We start from the raw sequence: 15,163 nt of genomic DNA on the forward strand, positions 1-15,163 counted from the left end.
AGTGAAACATTTGAGAAATGACACAAGGGAGAAGTATATTCTGAAAGAGAAATCACACGTCCACTTGCTTGACCACTATACCATGTCCTAAGAGAGAATTTAGGCCCTTTTTTTGGATCGATATAGCTAGAAATTCGACCTAAGTATATTTTCCGCTAGTAAGCCCCACTTTAGCCTTTTATTAGCCCTTTCATAAACCACAAATCCTTTACCCTGTTACAAAACAAAACAAAATAAAAAAAAAAAAAAAAAAATCAACCTACCCAATTTAGATAAGTCTGAGAATAGAATAAGGAAGAAAGAAGAAGAGAAAAACCTATTTAAACAAAAGTTAGTTAATTGCTTCAGAAAATAAAGAAAAGAAGTTTCCATCCAAAGAAAAGAAAAATAAAAATAGAAATAAAATAAAAACTCCAAAAAAATAGAATAAAAGGAGTCAAAAGCCAAAGAAAAAGAAAAAAAAAATATGGCTAAGGATGGAAACAAAGTGTAGAAGCAAAAGTAAATAACAAGGTTTTCTCTAGTTACATAATATGAAGACTCTATTATCTCAGACTTGTCCCTTTTGAATATCCATTTCCTTCCTTCTTAAACCATCTCCTAATCCCATGACACCTAATAAAGACCTCTAGCTCAATTATGAATAGGTTAGTGGGATAGTAAGTGGCAAATGTGTTTGATCAACCGGCTTCCTTGTGTGTCATTGAGATTGTAAGGTAAAAGTATGCCCACGCACACTTGGAGTAGCAAAACTTGAGTGGAAAAATAGAGTGATTTTTGTCTTGACTTTTATGTGAGAACCTACTTAAGGACGCTTATTCCAGGAGTTTGAAAACGGACACATTCTTGCATTTCATAGCATTACTCATTGTATATATGTTTATTAAGTAAATGATTGATTATTATGCATATATTAGCTTAGGTTTTAGACTTGATTACTCTATATGCATTGCTAGTGAGAGGTATAGTTAATTTAGAGCATGAATAAGGAAACAATAGTTTTATTTCTTAGTCGTTGTAGTATAGATGAAGTTTGTGAGTACCTTCACTGGAAAACTCTCACGAGGTTATAACTCGTCCACTAGGGAATTCCTTGTGGTTTAAGGCCTTGTTGTATACGGTCAATGCAATCGCACTCAAGTGAAGCGAGTAGATAGAACTCCATTTTTAGTCACTTATTCTAATTTCTCATCTTTGCTTGAAGACAAGAAAAATGCTGTTTGGGGGTGGTTTGATAAGAGCCCAAAACTGTAGTTTTAACCCCTTAATAATCATACTTTTAGACCAATTATGTGAGTAATAATTAAGAGTTAACGATTCGTGTTTTATGCATTTCGGGCTTCAAAGTCCATTATGTGCGAGAAATGTGCCACTTTAGCGAGATAAAGGAGCAAAGGTCGGTTACTAAGGAGTTCCGTGATTAAAGGCCAAGATTCAAGAAGATAAAGCCTTTCTAAAGCCCGGTCCAAAAGCTGAAAAGTCGGCCGGGGTGAAAACAAAGACACAAGTCAGCAGAACTTCCGAAGGCCGTATCTTTGGACTCAGACCTCAGAATGGGGCCTACCTTATGTCAAAACGACCGGCTCGGAAAGAGCTTTCCAATGGTTCAAGCCTTGACCCAATCAGAGAAGCAGAAGTGGACGAAAAATCTGTTGAAGCCAACTGCAGCTGAAGAGGCCTTTTTGGACTGAAAGAATTGGGTTTTGGGCCTGATTCTCTGGCCCAAAACATGGCTCCAAGCCCATGCACGATTTTTGGATCTGAGAGTATAAAAACGAAAGCTTCACTCTTTGTTAATGGTAGATAGTTAGACCTAGATTAGTTAGCCTCCATTAATTAGTTTTAGAACTTAGTTTAATTAGTTTCAATTCATTGTATTAGATTAAACCTTTGAATCTTGTTCTTCATTTGATTAGATCAATAAAGTAGTATTTTTATCAATTTCGATTTTTGTTATTTCCATTTCTAGATCTAATTTCAATTCTTGTTCTTATTTCATTTTAGTCATTAAATTAGATGTCATTATTGTTTGATTAAGTAAATTTCAATTCTTTACATTATGTTTAGTTTAGATTCAATGGGAAATGTTTGTTTGATGAATCAAGGCTAAAACCTCCATTAGAGGGGTTGATGAAGCCTTGATGAAAACTTAGTTGTTAGTGTAGAATTGTTTGTAGATTCTATTCCACTCTAGAAGGTCGTGTTTCGCCATGAGAATGGGTGGACGACCTCACATGCTAGTTAGTATTTGGTAGAAATGCCATAACACTAGGGATTAGAACTCGAAATTCTTGCCGTAAGAGCGTAAGAATCGAGATACAACAATCTATGCTAGGTTATTAAGTTGGATTCGAGGTGGATTCAATTCCCCTCTAATCCTTTATCTAGATTCAAAAACAATCATATTTCCATAGCATTCGTAGTTTAAATTAAAATAATCAATTTCATATTGCATTGTAGTATAATTCCCCCTCGTAAAACTCTCATTAGACTTAAGACCGACTAATTAGATTAGAAAACATCACATGTTAGAGAACTAGGAGTGGAACGAACTTGTTACTCCACTCTATTTCGATAGATTTGAGAGAAATCTTTGATAAGGATCATAAGAAAAGTTTTAGTTTACTTACGTTTTGAGTTTCATCGTTCATTTTGCAGGTAAATTATTCAAATTTATCTTTATCAGGGTTTTGAACCTGGCACAACTACTAAACCAGAGTTGGCTGCCATGTCATATGCTGAGGATAATGCTGTGGAAGTTGAAGCTGGCAAAGCTATAGATACTGATGAAGTTGATAGTGAAGTAAGTTGTTGTCTATTAATTGTTAAATATTGTAATGTACTAGTGTACTTGAGTTACATAATAGAAGACTGTAAAAATGCAACAAGTTATCATTTTGGTTTCAGGAAACTGAGTCTGTTAATGAAATTGAGTCTGACGTAGAAAAAAAGAAGGGCATAAAGAAGAAAGCTACTCTGCAAGCTAATGCTCAGACTGCCTATGCCAAGAAAGCATGTCTTGCGACTGGAGGGAGAGAGGTCAGAGCGACTAGCAGGAGAGAGGTCATAGAGGGTGACCAAGACCCTTTGAAGAAATAACCTACATCTGGAAGGAAAAAGTTGCATGTTACCCGTGTGGGCACTAAGTTGAGGAGGAGCACTAGATTGATGGGTTCGGATGATGTTGTGCTTCTTCAACCAGCTACTGATGTGGATGTTGACATGTCTGTTGGTCAGAATGTTGTTGGCCTTGTTAAACCTAGCACATCAAGTGATGAAGGAGATGACACGTCATTTGGTCAGGATAATGGGGTGGGTTTTGAACCTGGCATAGCTACTGAACCCTCATTGGCTGCCATGTCATATGCTAAGGATAATGTTGATGAAGTTGATAGTAAAGTAAGTTGTTGCCTATTAATTGTTAAATACAGGCCTTCTCTTAAACGGATTATCTGTTAACGGACATGGTGTCTTGAACAACTTATTTAGTGTCTTGAACAACTTATATAATGTCTTGAACAACTTTTCAGTTACACTTATTACATGGTCGTGGGCAAGATACTAAATAAGCTGTTCGAGACACTAAATAAGCTGCGTCAAGACACTATATAACATCTGTGTAAACGGATAATCCATTTAAGAGAATTCCTGTTGTTCAATATTGTATTGTACTAGTGTACTTGAGTTGCATAATAGGAGACTGTATAGAAGCTTTAAGTTATCATTTTGGTTTCAGGAAAGTGAGTCTGTCAGTGAAATTAAGTCTGACGTAGAAAAGAAGAAAGCTGCTCCGCAAGCTAGTGCTCAGACTGCCTCTGCCAATGAAATAAGTTATGAGGATGGTGATGAGGACAATCATATTGATTCTAAGGCAAAGAAAAAAAATAGCTTGTCATGAAGGTACTCATGATACTGAACAAAAGAAGGCCAGTATTAGTCATGGTAGTGGTGAGGATGACTCTGTCAGTGATATTGAGTCTGAGCCAGAAAAGAAGACAGCCGCAACTGAAGCTAGTGATGACGAGAGTGATGAAGATATTACGTACAATAGTCCTCTTAGGGTGTATATCATAGGGCGCACAAAAGAAAAAGCTAGGTGGGTGCCGAAGGTGAAGAGTTGTGATCAATCGCTATAGTGAGGAAGATGAGGACAGTAAAGGCGGAGGTACAGATAATGAAGACTAAAATTAGGGTAGTGATGAAAACAAACATCAAGGGTAGTCACTCAATCGTATTGGATTGTTCTTAACATTTTTTTTTCGCAACTACTAGACAAGTTTCTTTTTAATTTAAGATGGTTGTGTGAGACATCATAATCGCTGAAGAAGACATTATACTAGACACTGTGACAAGTATTCTTTAGAAGTTACCTGTAACAAGTATTCTTTAGAAGTTACCAGTAACAAGTATTTGTGGTAGAGGATATTTTCTCAGGATGGCTAATAGGGTATATAGCCATCCTTAGTAAAATATCCTTTCCCAGAAATACCTATGATAGGTATTCTTCAGAAGTTACCAGTAACAGGTATTCTTCAGAAGTTACCAGTAAGAAGTATTCTTTAGAAGTTACCAGTAATAGGTATTTGTGCTAAGGGATATTTTCTCCGGATGGCTAACAGGGTATATAGCCATCCTGAGTAAAATATCGAAATACCTGTGACAGGTATTCTTCGGAAGTTACCAGTAATATGTATTCTTTAGAAGTTACCTGTAACAAGTATTCTTTAGAAGTTACCAGCAACAGGTATGTGTGGTAAGGGGATATTTTCTCAGGATGGCTAACAGGGTATATAGCCATCCTGAGATAAAATATCCTTTCCCAGAAATACCTGTGACAGGTATTCTTCAGAAGTTACCAGTAACATGTATTCTTTAGAAGTTACCTGTAACAAATATTCTTCAGAAGTTACCAATAATAGGTATTTGTGGTAAGGGATATTTCACTCAGGATGTGTGTTTTAAAATCCAATCTGATTATTTTAAGAATTTTGAACATATATTACATGTCAATTTCATATAGTCACTAAATCATAGCCACAATGGACTTAACCACAAATTATATCCGAATATTTATAATTTTTGCTGATTTTCCAAAATTTTCTAATTCGAAAAAATAATTGTTCCATCCGAAAAAATAAAAAATAAAAAATGGATCATAATCGAATATTTCGATCAGAAATAAATTTGATATTCTTTCAATCCAATTCGAAGTCACCCCTAGGGTAAATTCAATCTATAAAAAGTTGATTCAAATAGTACTATAAAAAGGTTATTCAAGTAAGATCAGTCCTATATAGTTGTTTCGAAACATGTCCATTTGTAGTACTTAGTAAATTTAGTATAGTGGTGGTGGATTGTCTTGGTTAGGGGTGCAAACGGAGAGGTTCTGGGATTCGAATATGCCTGTATCTGAATCCGAATTCAAAAATTTATCCCGATATCCAAATCCGATTGATGCGATTATAAATTCTATCCGAATCGGATATTAGATAAATATACGATCGGAAAATGAATATTAATTAAAATTTTATTTGCCTTGAATAATGGCCCCGATGAATAATTCATTTTACTACTATAAAAACTAGTATAAATATATATTTTTGCCATTTATTATTATTATTTTGTTATTATAGTTTTATATTATTAGTTTATGATTTTATATAATAAGTTATACAATAATAAATGAATAAATTAATTATATATATAATAAATTAATAACTATTAGTTTTTTAAATCGGATGGAATATTATGGGATGCAACTTACCAAGTGACGAAGGTTTTTGGGGGGAAAGTGTTTGCCCAAAATAAGCCGAACGAAAAATATCTAAACCAATTTTATATTTAAATATATTTTGATCGGTCTATCATATCTCATTTGATTCATCTCTCTTCAAAGCTAATCTCAACCCAATCTCAAAGCCAAAACTCGAATTGGAAAGAACCACTGACATTCCCATATAATTTCCGTTCTATTTAAAGAGGGGTACTATTTTTCAAAAAGGTATGTTTTTTATCTCTTCTTGCATCCTACTCTACATTTATTTGTCCGACAGAGATGACATAGTCTAAACCATGTATTTTAACTCGAAGTATTTTATATATATATATATAGTCTAAACCATGTATTTTATATATATATATATTGTTTGCTCCATATTGTTTGTCCTGAAAATGACTTAAAGCTTCAGAATTTAAATTGAGTTTCTCCTTGGGCATACATTATAGTCAACACATATTTGTATTGTTTCCTTGAATAGACAATAAAGCCTGAAAATTAAACTATATTAGATTTATTTGTTGAGTTATTTGAGTTATTTGTTGTTTGTTGAATTATTTGTTGAACACAACTGTTTGTTGGCAGACTCTATATAAGCTATCCTGGACACTAATCTGCTTTTCCAATAAAGTATATTAGGTTCAGAAAACATTTTAAGTTGGGTTTTTTGCTATTTCTGATAAATTATCTAAGAAATCTTGTTTCAATATTTTTAGGATGAAGAAAAAGATTACAAAGAGGAAGGGGATTACAGAGAAGAAGGTCAAAGCGGTGGCAACAATTGGGAAGGCGAAGGAGGGCCAAAATAGTGACACTGTAGGAAAACGTAAAAGAAATGTGAAGCCAAAGATCAATGTAAAAATAACAACACGCAGCTGTACAAAAAGTCTGCAGTCGTTGTTCTTAGATTTCAGTCAGGAGGAGGTCAAAGATTTTAGGCAGTCGCCATTTGGTTTTCTGCTAGATATAGAAGATGATATGGTTACCCAAGACAATCTGATTGTGTCTGTTTTTTCAAGGAGGGTTGCTAAGCTGACATACCGGTTGAAAGGTGAATATTTGACATTTAAAAAATCAGATTTCACCCTACTTACGGGCCTCTCTACAGCTTATCCTCCAGAAGAATATTTTGAAATGGATGAGTTGGATCCATCCGAATTCCGCCAAAAGTATTTCCCTTGCTTGGAGAAACTGCGGAAGACGTTCAAAGGGGCGGTTGAATTACAGGAAATTTTGAAACCAAGGAAGGAAGCCAAGGCAGACCCTAGCTTACTAGAGGATGTCTATCGGCCGAATGAACTCTTCACTGTGTGTCTACACGGTTGTGGTATGACTTTTACACTTTGGATTTACCTACACTTGCCCAAGTTGGGCCCGCGAAGGGTGGATGATAAGAACTTCCCATGGTTTCTTGGGTGGTCAGAATTCCATGGGAAAAGCACGAGGGGGAATACATGGGAGTCGAAGTTGGTCAACAAGAAACTGTTTCTCATGAATGTGTTGAAGGTACCTGAATATGTGAAAGCTCGTCCCGCCGTTAGAGCTACATTGGAGGTTAGTTTTAAAGTGTTCTCAGTAGTACATGATGTCTTCTCACTCTTATATTGTGACGCCTGCCTCTAATTGTATGTCTAACTCTTCTTTGATGGTTTGCAACTCTTATTGGATATAGTCTCCCTCCTATTTGTTGTCTTCTCACTCCTATTGGATGTCTCCTCACTCTTATTTGATCATATGTTGCTCTTTTACAGGAAGAAAAGGGAGAAACAGAGCAGAAGCTTAACTTCAAAATCATGGATGTCCTTTTTGAAAGCCACCAAAAACTCCGGTTCGACCAGATTATGGTGGACCCTTCTGTGGAAAGAAAATGTTCCATTGGAACAGGGGACACAGGGCAAGATAGTGGTGAGGAAGACTTCGAAACAAGGGATAGTGGTGAGGATGACGTTGAAAAATAGCCAGCTCCTAAGAGAGCTAGAGGTGTTCTTAAGCAAGACAAAAAAGCAGCTATAGCTCAGGCGTCCTTGAAGAAGAAAGGCGGTGAAAGTCATACCCCCTCAAAGAATAAAAAGTTGTCCCCCCTAAGAAGAAACCGGCAAAAAGAGGAAAGAGGAAAGCACTACTAAAAGTTGAGCCCCCTTCAAAGAAGTCACCCTTGAAGAAGAAGGCAGAAGGAGTAAAAGTCGTCCCCCCTCTTCCGAGATGAAAGCAGAAGCTATAAAAGTTGTGTCCCCTTTAAATAATTCGCCCTCGAAGAAGAAGGCCGAAGGAGTAAAAGTCATGGGCAAGGATAAATGCTCTACTCCTACTTTTAAAAATAAAACAACATAAAGGGTGCCTCATACAACACCTATACCGAGGAGTTGTCCGAGAAGAAAGGATAGCAAGCGACATGTAACTTTTAAGGAAAGTCTTCCCAATGACATCCCCATTGCTAATGTCACTGAAGAAGAGTCTCTATCGAGTCCTTTACGTCCTTTTCAACAAAGGCCCATTATTGGATAGGCCACCGGGGATCGCAAATAGGAGAAGGCTCCCTAATGACTATTTGAAGTTGACTACTACTGCTCAACGGGTAATGCATTACTGGAGACTACACGATCTTCCTGGTACAAACCCAACACAGGTTGTTAGATGGTACGACTATCAAGATAAGGTAGATCTGTCTGTCTTCTACACCTTGTATAAGAATGGTTGGCTCAATGATATCGTATGTCTCTCTCACTGATCTTCTACTTACGCGGTTGTTTGGAAATATATTGCCTAAATATTTGTACTAATTCTGTGTTGGTCAGTAGGCTGTCGATATGTACATGGAATTGTTGCAGAGTTGGTACATGGACATGGTACATGAACGAAAGTACCATATTATATCTGCGTCATTCTTTTCGGTAATCTTCACAACTTATAGTATTTTGTTTCAGACATGTTATATAGGGTCTTCAAAATCTTATATACTGTATTCCACTGCATATATGGTGTCATATAAAGCTTCCCCAAGCAAGTTAACAAGTTACAATTGTTAAGGGCTTATAAAAGCTGACCCACCAAGAAGTCCTTTTATGAGAAAGCCTGCATGACGCCCTTAACTAATAAATTTTCATTTCCATGACTACAATGGTGTATGTACTTTTCCTACAATAGTTTGGTAGTGACCCTTGATGATGACAAAATTGATTTGGAAACCAGGATCAAAGAAGTCACAGATTCTGTATTGGGAGGCTCTTTAATCACATGCAACATGACAATGGTTTTCCTTTCATTTGTTAACAACATAGTGGAGAAGCAGTGTTTGATGATGATGGTTAATATTGGCAACATCCATTGTATTCTCATTGTAGTTAACTTCAGAGACTGGTCTATTCAGATCTTTGATTCTTTGGTTGCTACTGAGAGTTGTGAGGAGTGGGAGCTTGACCCCAGACCGACTTTGGAGAAGGTACTCTTTGTATTGCCTTACGGGATGTTGACTTTCAACAAAGACTCTATCGATCACTCAAAGTTGTGTACCAAGTGGAAGTTTGTGTTTGCTGATTGCTGCAAACAAAATGATGATAACAGCTGTGGGGCCTATGCATTGACCTTTGCTGACTGTCTTCTCAGGAATAGGTCACCAGATTTTGACCCTAGGTGCAAAGTATACATCAGACAGAGAATTACAAAGGATTTATTGGAGTGTGGAATTACTACTGCAAAGTATGTTAAGATGGTTGCTGGTTGTCGTCAAGTGGACTTCGATGATGATGGAGAGGGTACTGTAAAGGATGGTAGTGACGATACTGAAAAGGAAGTGCATGGAACCCAGACTAATGATAAGGTGTAAACCAAGAGTATGACACATATTCAAAATATCAAAGATAATTTTATTTGCTTTTTCACTTAAACACTTAGCTTAAACATGATCGTGGGGACAACTTATATAATCTCTTTCAACACCTTATCTAGTTTCGTGAACAACTTTTTAATGTACACTTACTAACGTTTTAATTTATGCTTATATATAAGACTATATAAGTTGTGAAAGACCCTTTATAACGTCGTACGTACACTGATATCTGATCTTGTGTCATATATAAGCTTCCCTCGAACAAGTTCATAAGAGGAAATTGAAAATTTATTGAAGACTCGATACAATCTGTTCAAGAGACTATATAACCTGGTACATTAACCCACATCTGATAGTGTCTTCAACTGCTTATATATTGTCTTCTCACAGCTAATGTAGTGTCATATGTAAGCTTCCCACGAACAAGTAGATAAGTAGAAATTAAAAGTTAATGAAGCCACTATATAAGTTCAGCAAGACACTATATAAGTTGTTTACGATCCTATATACGTTCCCCCATGAACGTGTCTCTTCACATAAATGTCTGTTGAAAAGAAAGCCTTAAGTTGTGAATAGTCTTGAGTATGTACTAACGGCTTATGCCACTAATCTGGATTTTTCAGAATGTATTTGAAGGTATTGTCCACAAACAATATTGTCGACGACAAGTTCACAAAAGGAATGCATAGAAGGAGTCCCATTGAAACAAATTTAGTATACTAGAAGAAGAAGTGGCAAAACTATGCCAAAAAAAGATTCAGCATACTTTTTAGACGAATGCGCTAATTGGCAAACACTCTACTGTATGCACTCGAGGTGAACTTACGGATGATCCAGTGAAAAGGACCACTACTGCCTATGTCACAACACAGTACTGGTGGCAGCATGATCAACCAAACATGGAAGCTATTGCACGAATTGTTAAAGTCAGATGTTTTGGTCAAGGCTTACACATTAATCTAAGGAGCTTCTACTTGCTTTATGACAAACAATGGCTGAATGATGAGGTTTGAAAACAATGGCTCGTACGTACATATAATGGCAAACTTCTTTTCCTTTATTTATTTATTATTGTTATATTTTTTTTCCCCGCAGGTTCTTTCTATTTACATGAACTTTTGAATAGGTGGAATAATTAAACAGTGGATCCAGATTTCCAAACATATTATGCAAGATACACTATCATCCCTGATACGCTTGTCCGAGTAATTTATTAGACCTTCCTAACCATAGTCCTTCTTTATTTTTTCTGTCATAGTGATGCAAATTACTTATGTGTCTATTAACTTAGGTTCGATAGAGGCGTTATATGGAACCCTGCAAGGCACCTTCCGTGATGGGAATCTAACCACAACAGAAAAGCTTACAAAAACTGGTTCGGTAATATCGTGGAAAATAGTCACATCCCTCATGCGTCAAAATTGAAGTGATTGATGATGGCTTTGAACGTGGGAAACAACCATCACTGGATCCTTGTTGTCTTCAACTTAAAAAATTGGACTTGTTTTGTGTACGATTCATTGGTTTCCAATGTGATCGACCTTTCCCCAACTATATATAAGCTATATGCTTTGCTCCCGTATGGTCTACTATTGCATGATCCAAATTGTATACACCCTATGTTCTTGTAGCGGAAATGGCAAATAGAACATGTTGATTGTATAAAACAAACTGATGGGTGAAATTGCAGAGTGTTTGTACTTGCGTATGTAGACCAATTAATCAGAGGTGATCACCTCCAATTCGGAAGACCTGCAGATTGCATCCGCAATACCGTAGCAAAGGACCTAGTTGACTATGGTATTACTGAACATGAGTTCCTCGACATCGACAAAAATATGAAATACTCTATATAGCTTTTATTCATGAGGACTTCTGTCTTTTCCGGAGACTTGTTTGTTATAATGTAATTTTGGTCAATTGTCTACTAATCAGGCTACTGTGATGTGCCCTATAATGTTAATGTTAATATTTGTTTGTGATAAAATATAGAAACATTGTATGATATAAATATATCATTGTCTTAAGATTTACCTGAATCATTATACCTACCTACCAACATAATCTCAAATATCTCAAAAATGTCAGATGTAATAATATTCGAAGCATTACAAATATACTATAAAAACATATTTCCTCGAGTACGTATCTACTGTTGTAGAACGCTTATATAATGTCCAATATAAACATGTTAGTAAACTATATAAAAGTTGTTACGGACACGATATAAGCTTTCCGTGACACTATATACGCTTTACACGAACATGCTTCACGGACATGCCTTATCTTAGGAAGCTTATCAAGAACTTGTCCAGCAACCAAATATAAGAATGCAGATTTGGTAACAGGAGAGAATGATCTTTTACTGCTCTTCAAAATTCTCGTCTAAAAACTCCTTCCATCCTCCCCGACTCGACTTCCAATCATACCTTGACATACTCATAAGGCGTTCGTTTGGCACAAAATCTGACATTACTTGATAAATGTGGTTCCTGTCAACCTTTGGGATTTCTTTAATTATCAAATTCTCGGTTTTTATTAAATTATGCCACACCATTTGCCTTCCACAGTTAAAAACTGCAACACCATTATCTAGTAGGTCCACAAAATGGGGTTGACGGATGCCTTCAGCATACAAATTGTTCAACTTAAACCTCCGACCTTCATCCCAATAGTTGTCAATTAAAAGTCGTAGCTCCAATTCATGTGTACGATACCCAACCCCCATAAAGGAGAACATAACTGCAATTGTTCCCTAAAATTGGAAAACGTTGAAACTCTTCTAGCGGCAGCCTGTCAACGGTAGTGCAATCTTACTCCATCTCTCGGTGACAATATTGAATCGTAAAATCCCCCCTCACGAATAGGCCAATGAAAATATCCTTTCACCTCAATACCTGGATTCATTTCAATGTGCTCACTATTGAAGGACAACTCCAAATCTTTCAACCTTCTCCATTTGCGTATGTCGGAGTCGAACTTTTCAACCACATGGCAAATGACTACCCTGCGGTTGTTGACTTCGGAATGTCTTATAGTGTCTCTGCAGTCTTTTGACAAATGCAGTATCATAAACTCCAACGGTTCCACAAAACTCACATACAAACCCATACACGGTATCCGAAATCTAGATTTAGGACTAGGCAACATAAGCATTTCCTGCGTCGTGGGTTTGCAAAGGTAGTACACGTCCTTCATTTCAACTTCCTTGTGACCTAAAAGGATACCTTGCATTGAAGAGGCCAAGATTTTGAAATTGTATCCACAGAAGTCCAAAGTAGGAGGAGGAAGTGGTGGAATGTGATCAACGTTCGAAGCGAAGGATGTATACATTTCGCAACCGTGTGCAGTCTGAATTATGTAACCTAGAATAGTTCTCGTCTTCAAAACATAATCTTTTATGAATGAGGGGTCAAATCTACTCTTTTCCCACTCACGACAAACAAGCTTTGATTTGTCGAACAATGGGAATGGAGCATAGAGAAGAATCTGTCGGCACATTTCCTGAGGAAGAACGCAACCCTTATCTTTCCCCTTTCTTTTAGAAGATTGGGCCATCATTATGAAAAGTCACCAATAGTTCATGCACCAACACCCATGCTTATATAGCACATGTTTACTATCTACTGGAAGGTGGAAAGTCACTAACAACCTAAGGACGCTTCACTTCTAAAGGACACTTGCAAAGGATGCATCACTTCGGGGAATCTCTTCCAAAGGATGCATGCATCACTTCAAATAATCTACTTATTTTGTGAAAGGTTATTATTTTATATGCATCACTTCAAACAATTCAGTTATTTTGCAAATGGGATAAAGAAGCAGAAAGAACAAACTAGAAGAAATTAGCGAAAAGTAAGAGTCATTTCGTCAAACACATACAATTCATATATAAAGGGATAAGGTAAAAACAGATTAACATAATACAAGCCATGAATATGAATATGAAACAGATGAACAGTCTCCCTTATGAATCAAATCGGACTCCCTCCAGAGCTGTTCTCTGAATCTAACCAAACAGATTGGATGACTTCCAACTTACGCTTCTTGAGCTCACATCTTTTCACTTTCTTCCACAACGACACAATTTTCTTCTTCAATTTTCTTTGCCTCCTTTTCATCAGAATATCACTATCAGTAATAAAATTATCCATCTTCCCAAAGAGAATATCAGCCTCCTTCATTGCTGACGGATTCACTTGCTTTTTTATCCTATTGATCATAGTTAGTATGTTTTCGAGTAAATTCACCAATCTAATTGGGGAATGAGATGACACTGATGAAGTTGACATTGAGAAAGAGAACGATTATAGTTAAAAATATCGTATTGGGGAGGTAGGGCACAAACCATATCTTATAAGAAAGCCATTTCACAAGGCTGCTATCTTTAGCCGTCCAACCTCAGGATCTTAATCTCAACCGTTGATCAAGTAATAGAGCAATAGCCATTAAAACCTTCCTTGGACGACAGTCAATTAAAAGACATTCTCTGGGAAAGTTCTAAACGATGGTAATCCTATACCCAACTGAACCTAACAACTATGTATGGGATTATTGCCTTATTTATGGTCCGCTTATTTATTATATATGGAAAGTTAGAATGCACAAGTTAGATTCTAACAAATAAGAATAGTACTATCGAAATGGTTCATTAATACTATATAAGCGTTCGAGGCACATTATAAGCTACTCAAGGCACTATATATGCAGGAATATAGTGCCTTTCCTCAGCTTATGTAGCGGCGTGAATAACCTACTTTGTGTCATTACCATGACCATGTTAATAAGCATATTTGAACGTAGTTCACGGCACTATATACGTTATTCACGGATAATCCATTTAAGAGAAGGCATGATATATATGATGTCCGTTTGCAATATAAGTTGAGCAAACATGTCCGTTTAATACTTAAATCAGTTCTACCAAGGACAAGTCAGTGTAACCATTTACGCCCCCGAACCATTTACTAGTACCAAAATCCAACTTTTGCAACTACTAAAATAAATACTGGCCCAAACAAATAAGAGATAAAAAGGGGACACCTGTTATTCCCACAAATTCCATCTGTTACTTGAGCGAAGTTCACATAAAAAATTACGATAAATGATCCTTTGAATTCAAGATCATCATTTACAGTAATAGGACGATAATTTCCCCATTTTAGTCACCTCATTTACAACCACAATAAGAAATGTCTCAACAATAGTAACTACACAAAATTGAGCAACTACACAAGTTAGAATCATTAAAATCGCAATAGTATCTCCCAAATCATTTGCCAAGATACTTTTTGCATGGACCTAATATCGGATACTCGGAAGACTATTTAATATTGTCAATTGCTTCTATCGTGCCATATACATTGTATATAGTAGGATCTTCAAGAGAAACTATAAACAGTTGAAACCACATCAGATAATTGCAAAATTAAAGATAAAGTAGTTGAAGCCATAACCAATTACATGTTCAAAACTACCCACAAAATCCCATTCTTGCAACAACCAAAATATCAATAACAAATAGTTGCAATTCCAAAAGGGAAGAAGGGCAAAAAATGTCA

At 36.4% G+C, this 15,163-nt stretch overlaps 1 protein-coding gene across 1 annotated transcript; it reads right to left on the reverse strand.

Moving 5' to 3' along the window:
* Nucleotides 1-12,398: 12,398 nt before the first annotated feature.
* On the reverse strand, nt 12,399-13,160 carry LOC147525182 (F-box protein At5g41720-like). Its single transcript, XM_086578508.1, has one exon. The coding sequence runs from the start codon at nt 13,158-13,160 to the stop codon at nt 12,399-12,401; it is 762 nt and encodes a 253-aa protein (XP_086434634.1).
* Between the last annotated feature and the right edge of the window lie 2,003 nt (nt 13,161-15,163).

Source organism: Coptis chinensis, chromosome 1, assembly GCF_015680905.1.
Source record: "Coptis chinensis isolate HL-2020 chromosome 1, ASM1568090v1, whole genome shotgun sequence".
NCBI classification, from domain to species: domain Eukaryota; kingdom Viridiplantae; phylum Streptophyta; class Magnoliopsida; order Ranunculales; family Ranunculaceae; genus Coptis; species Coptis chinensis.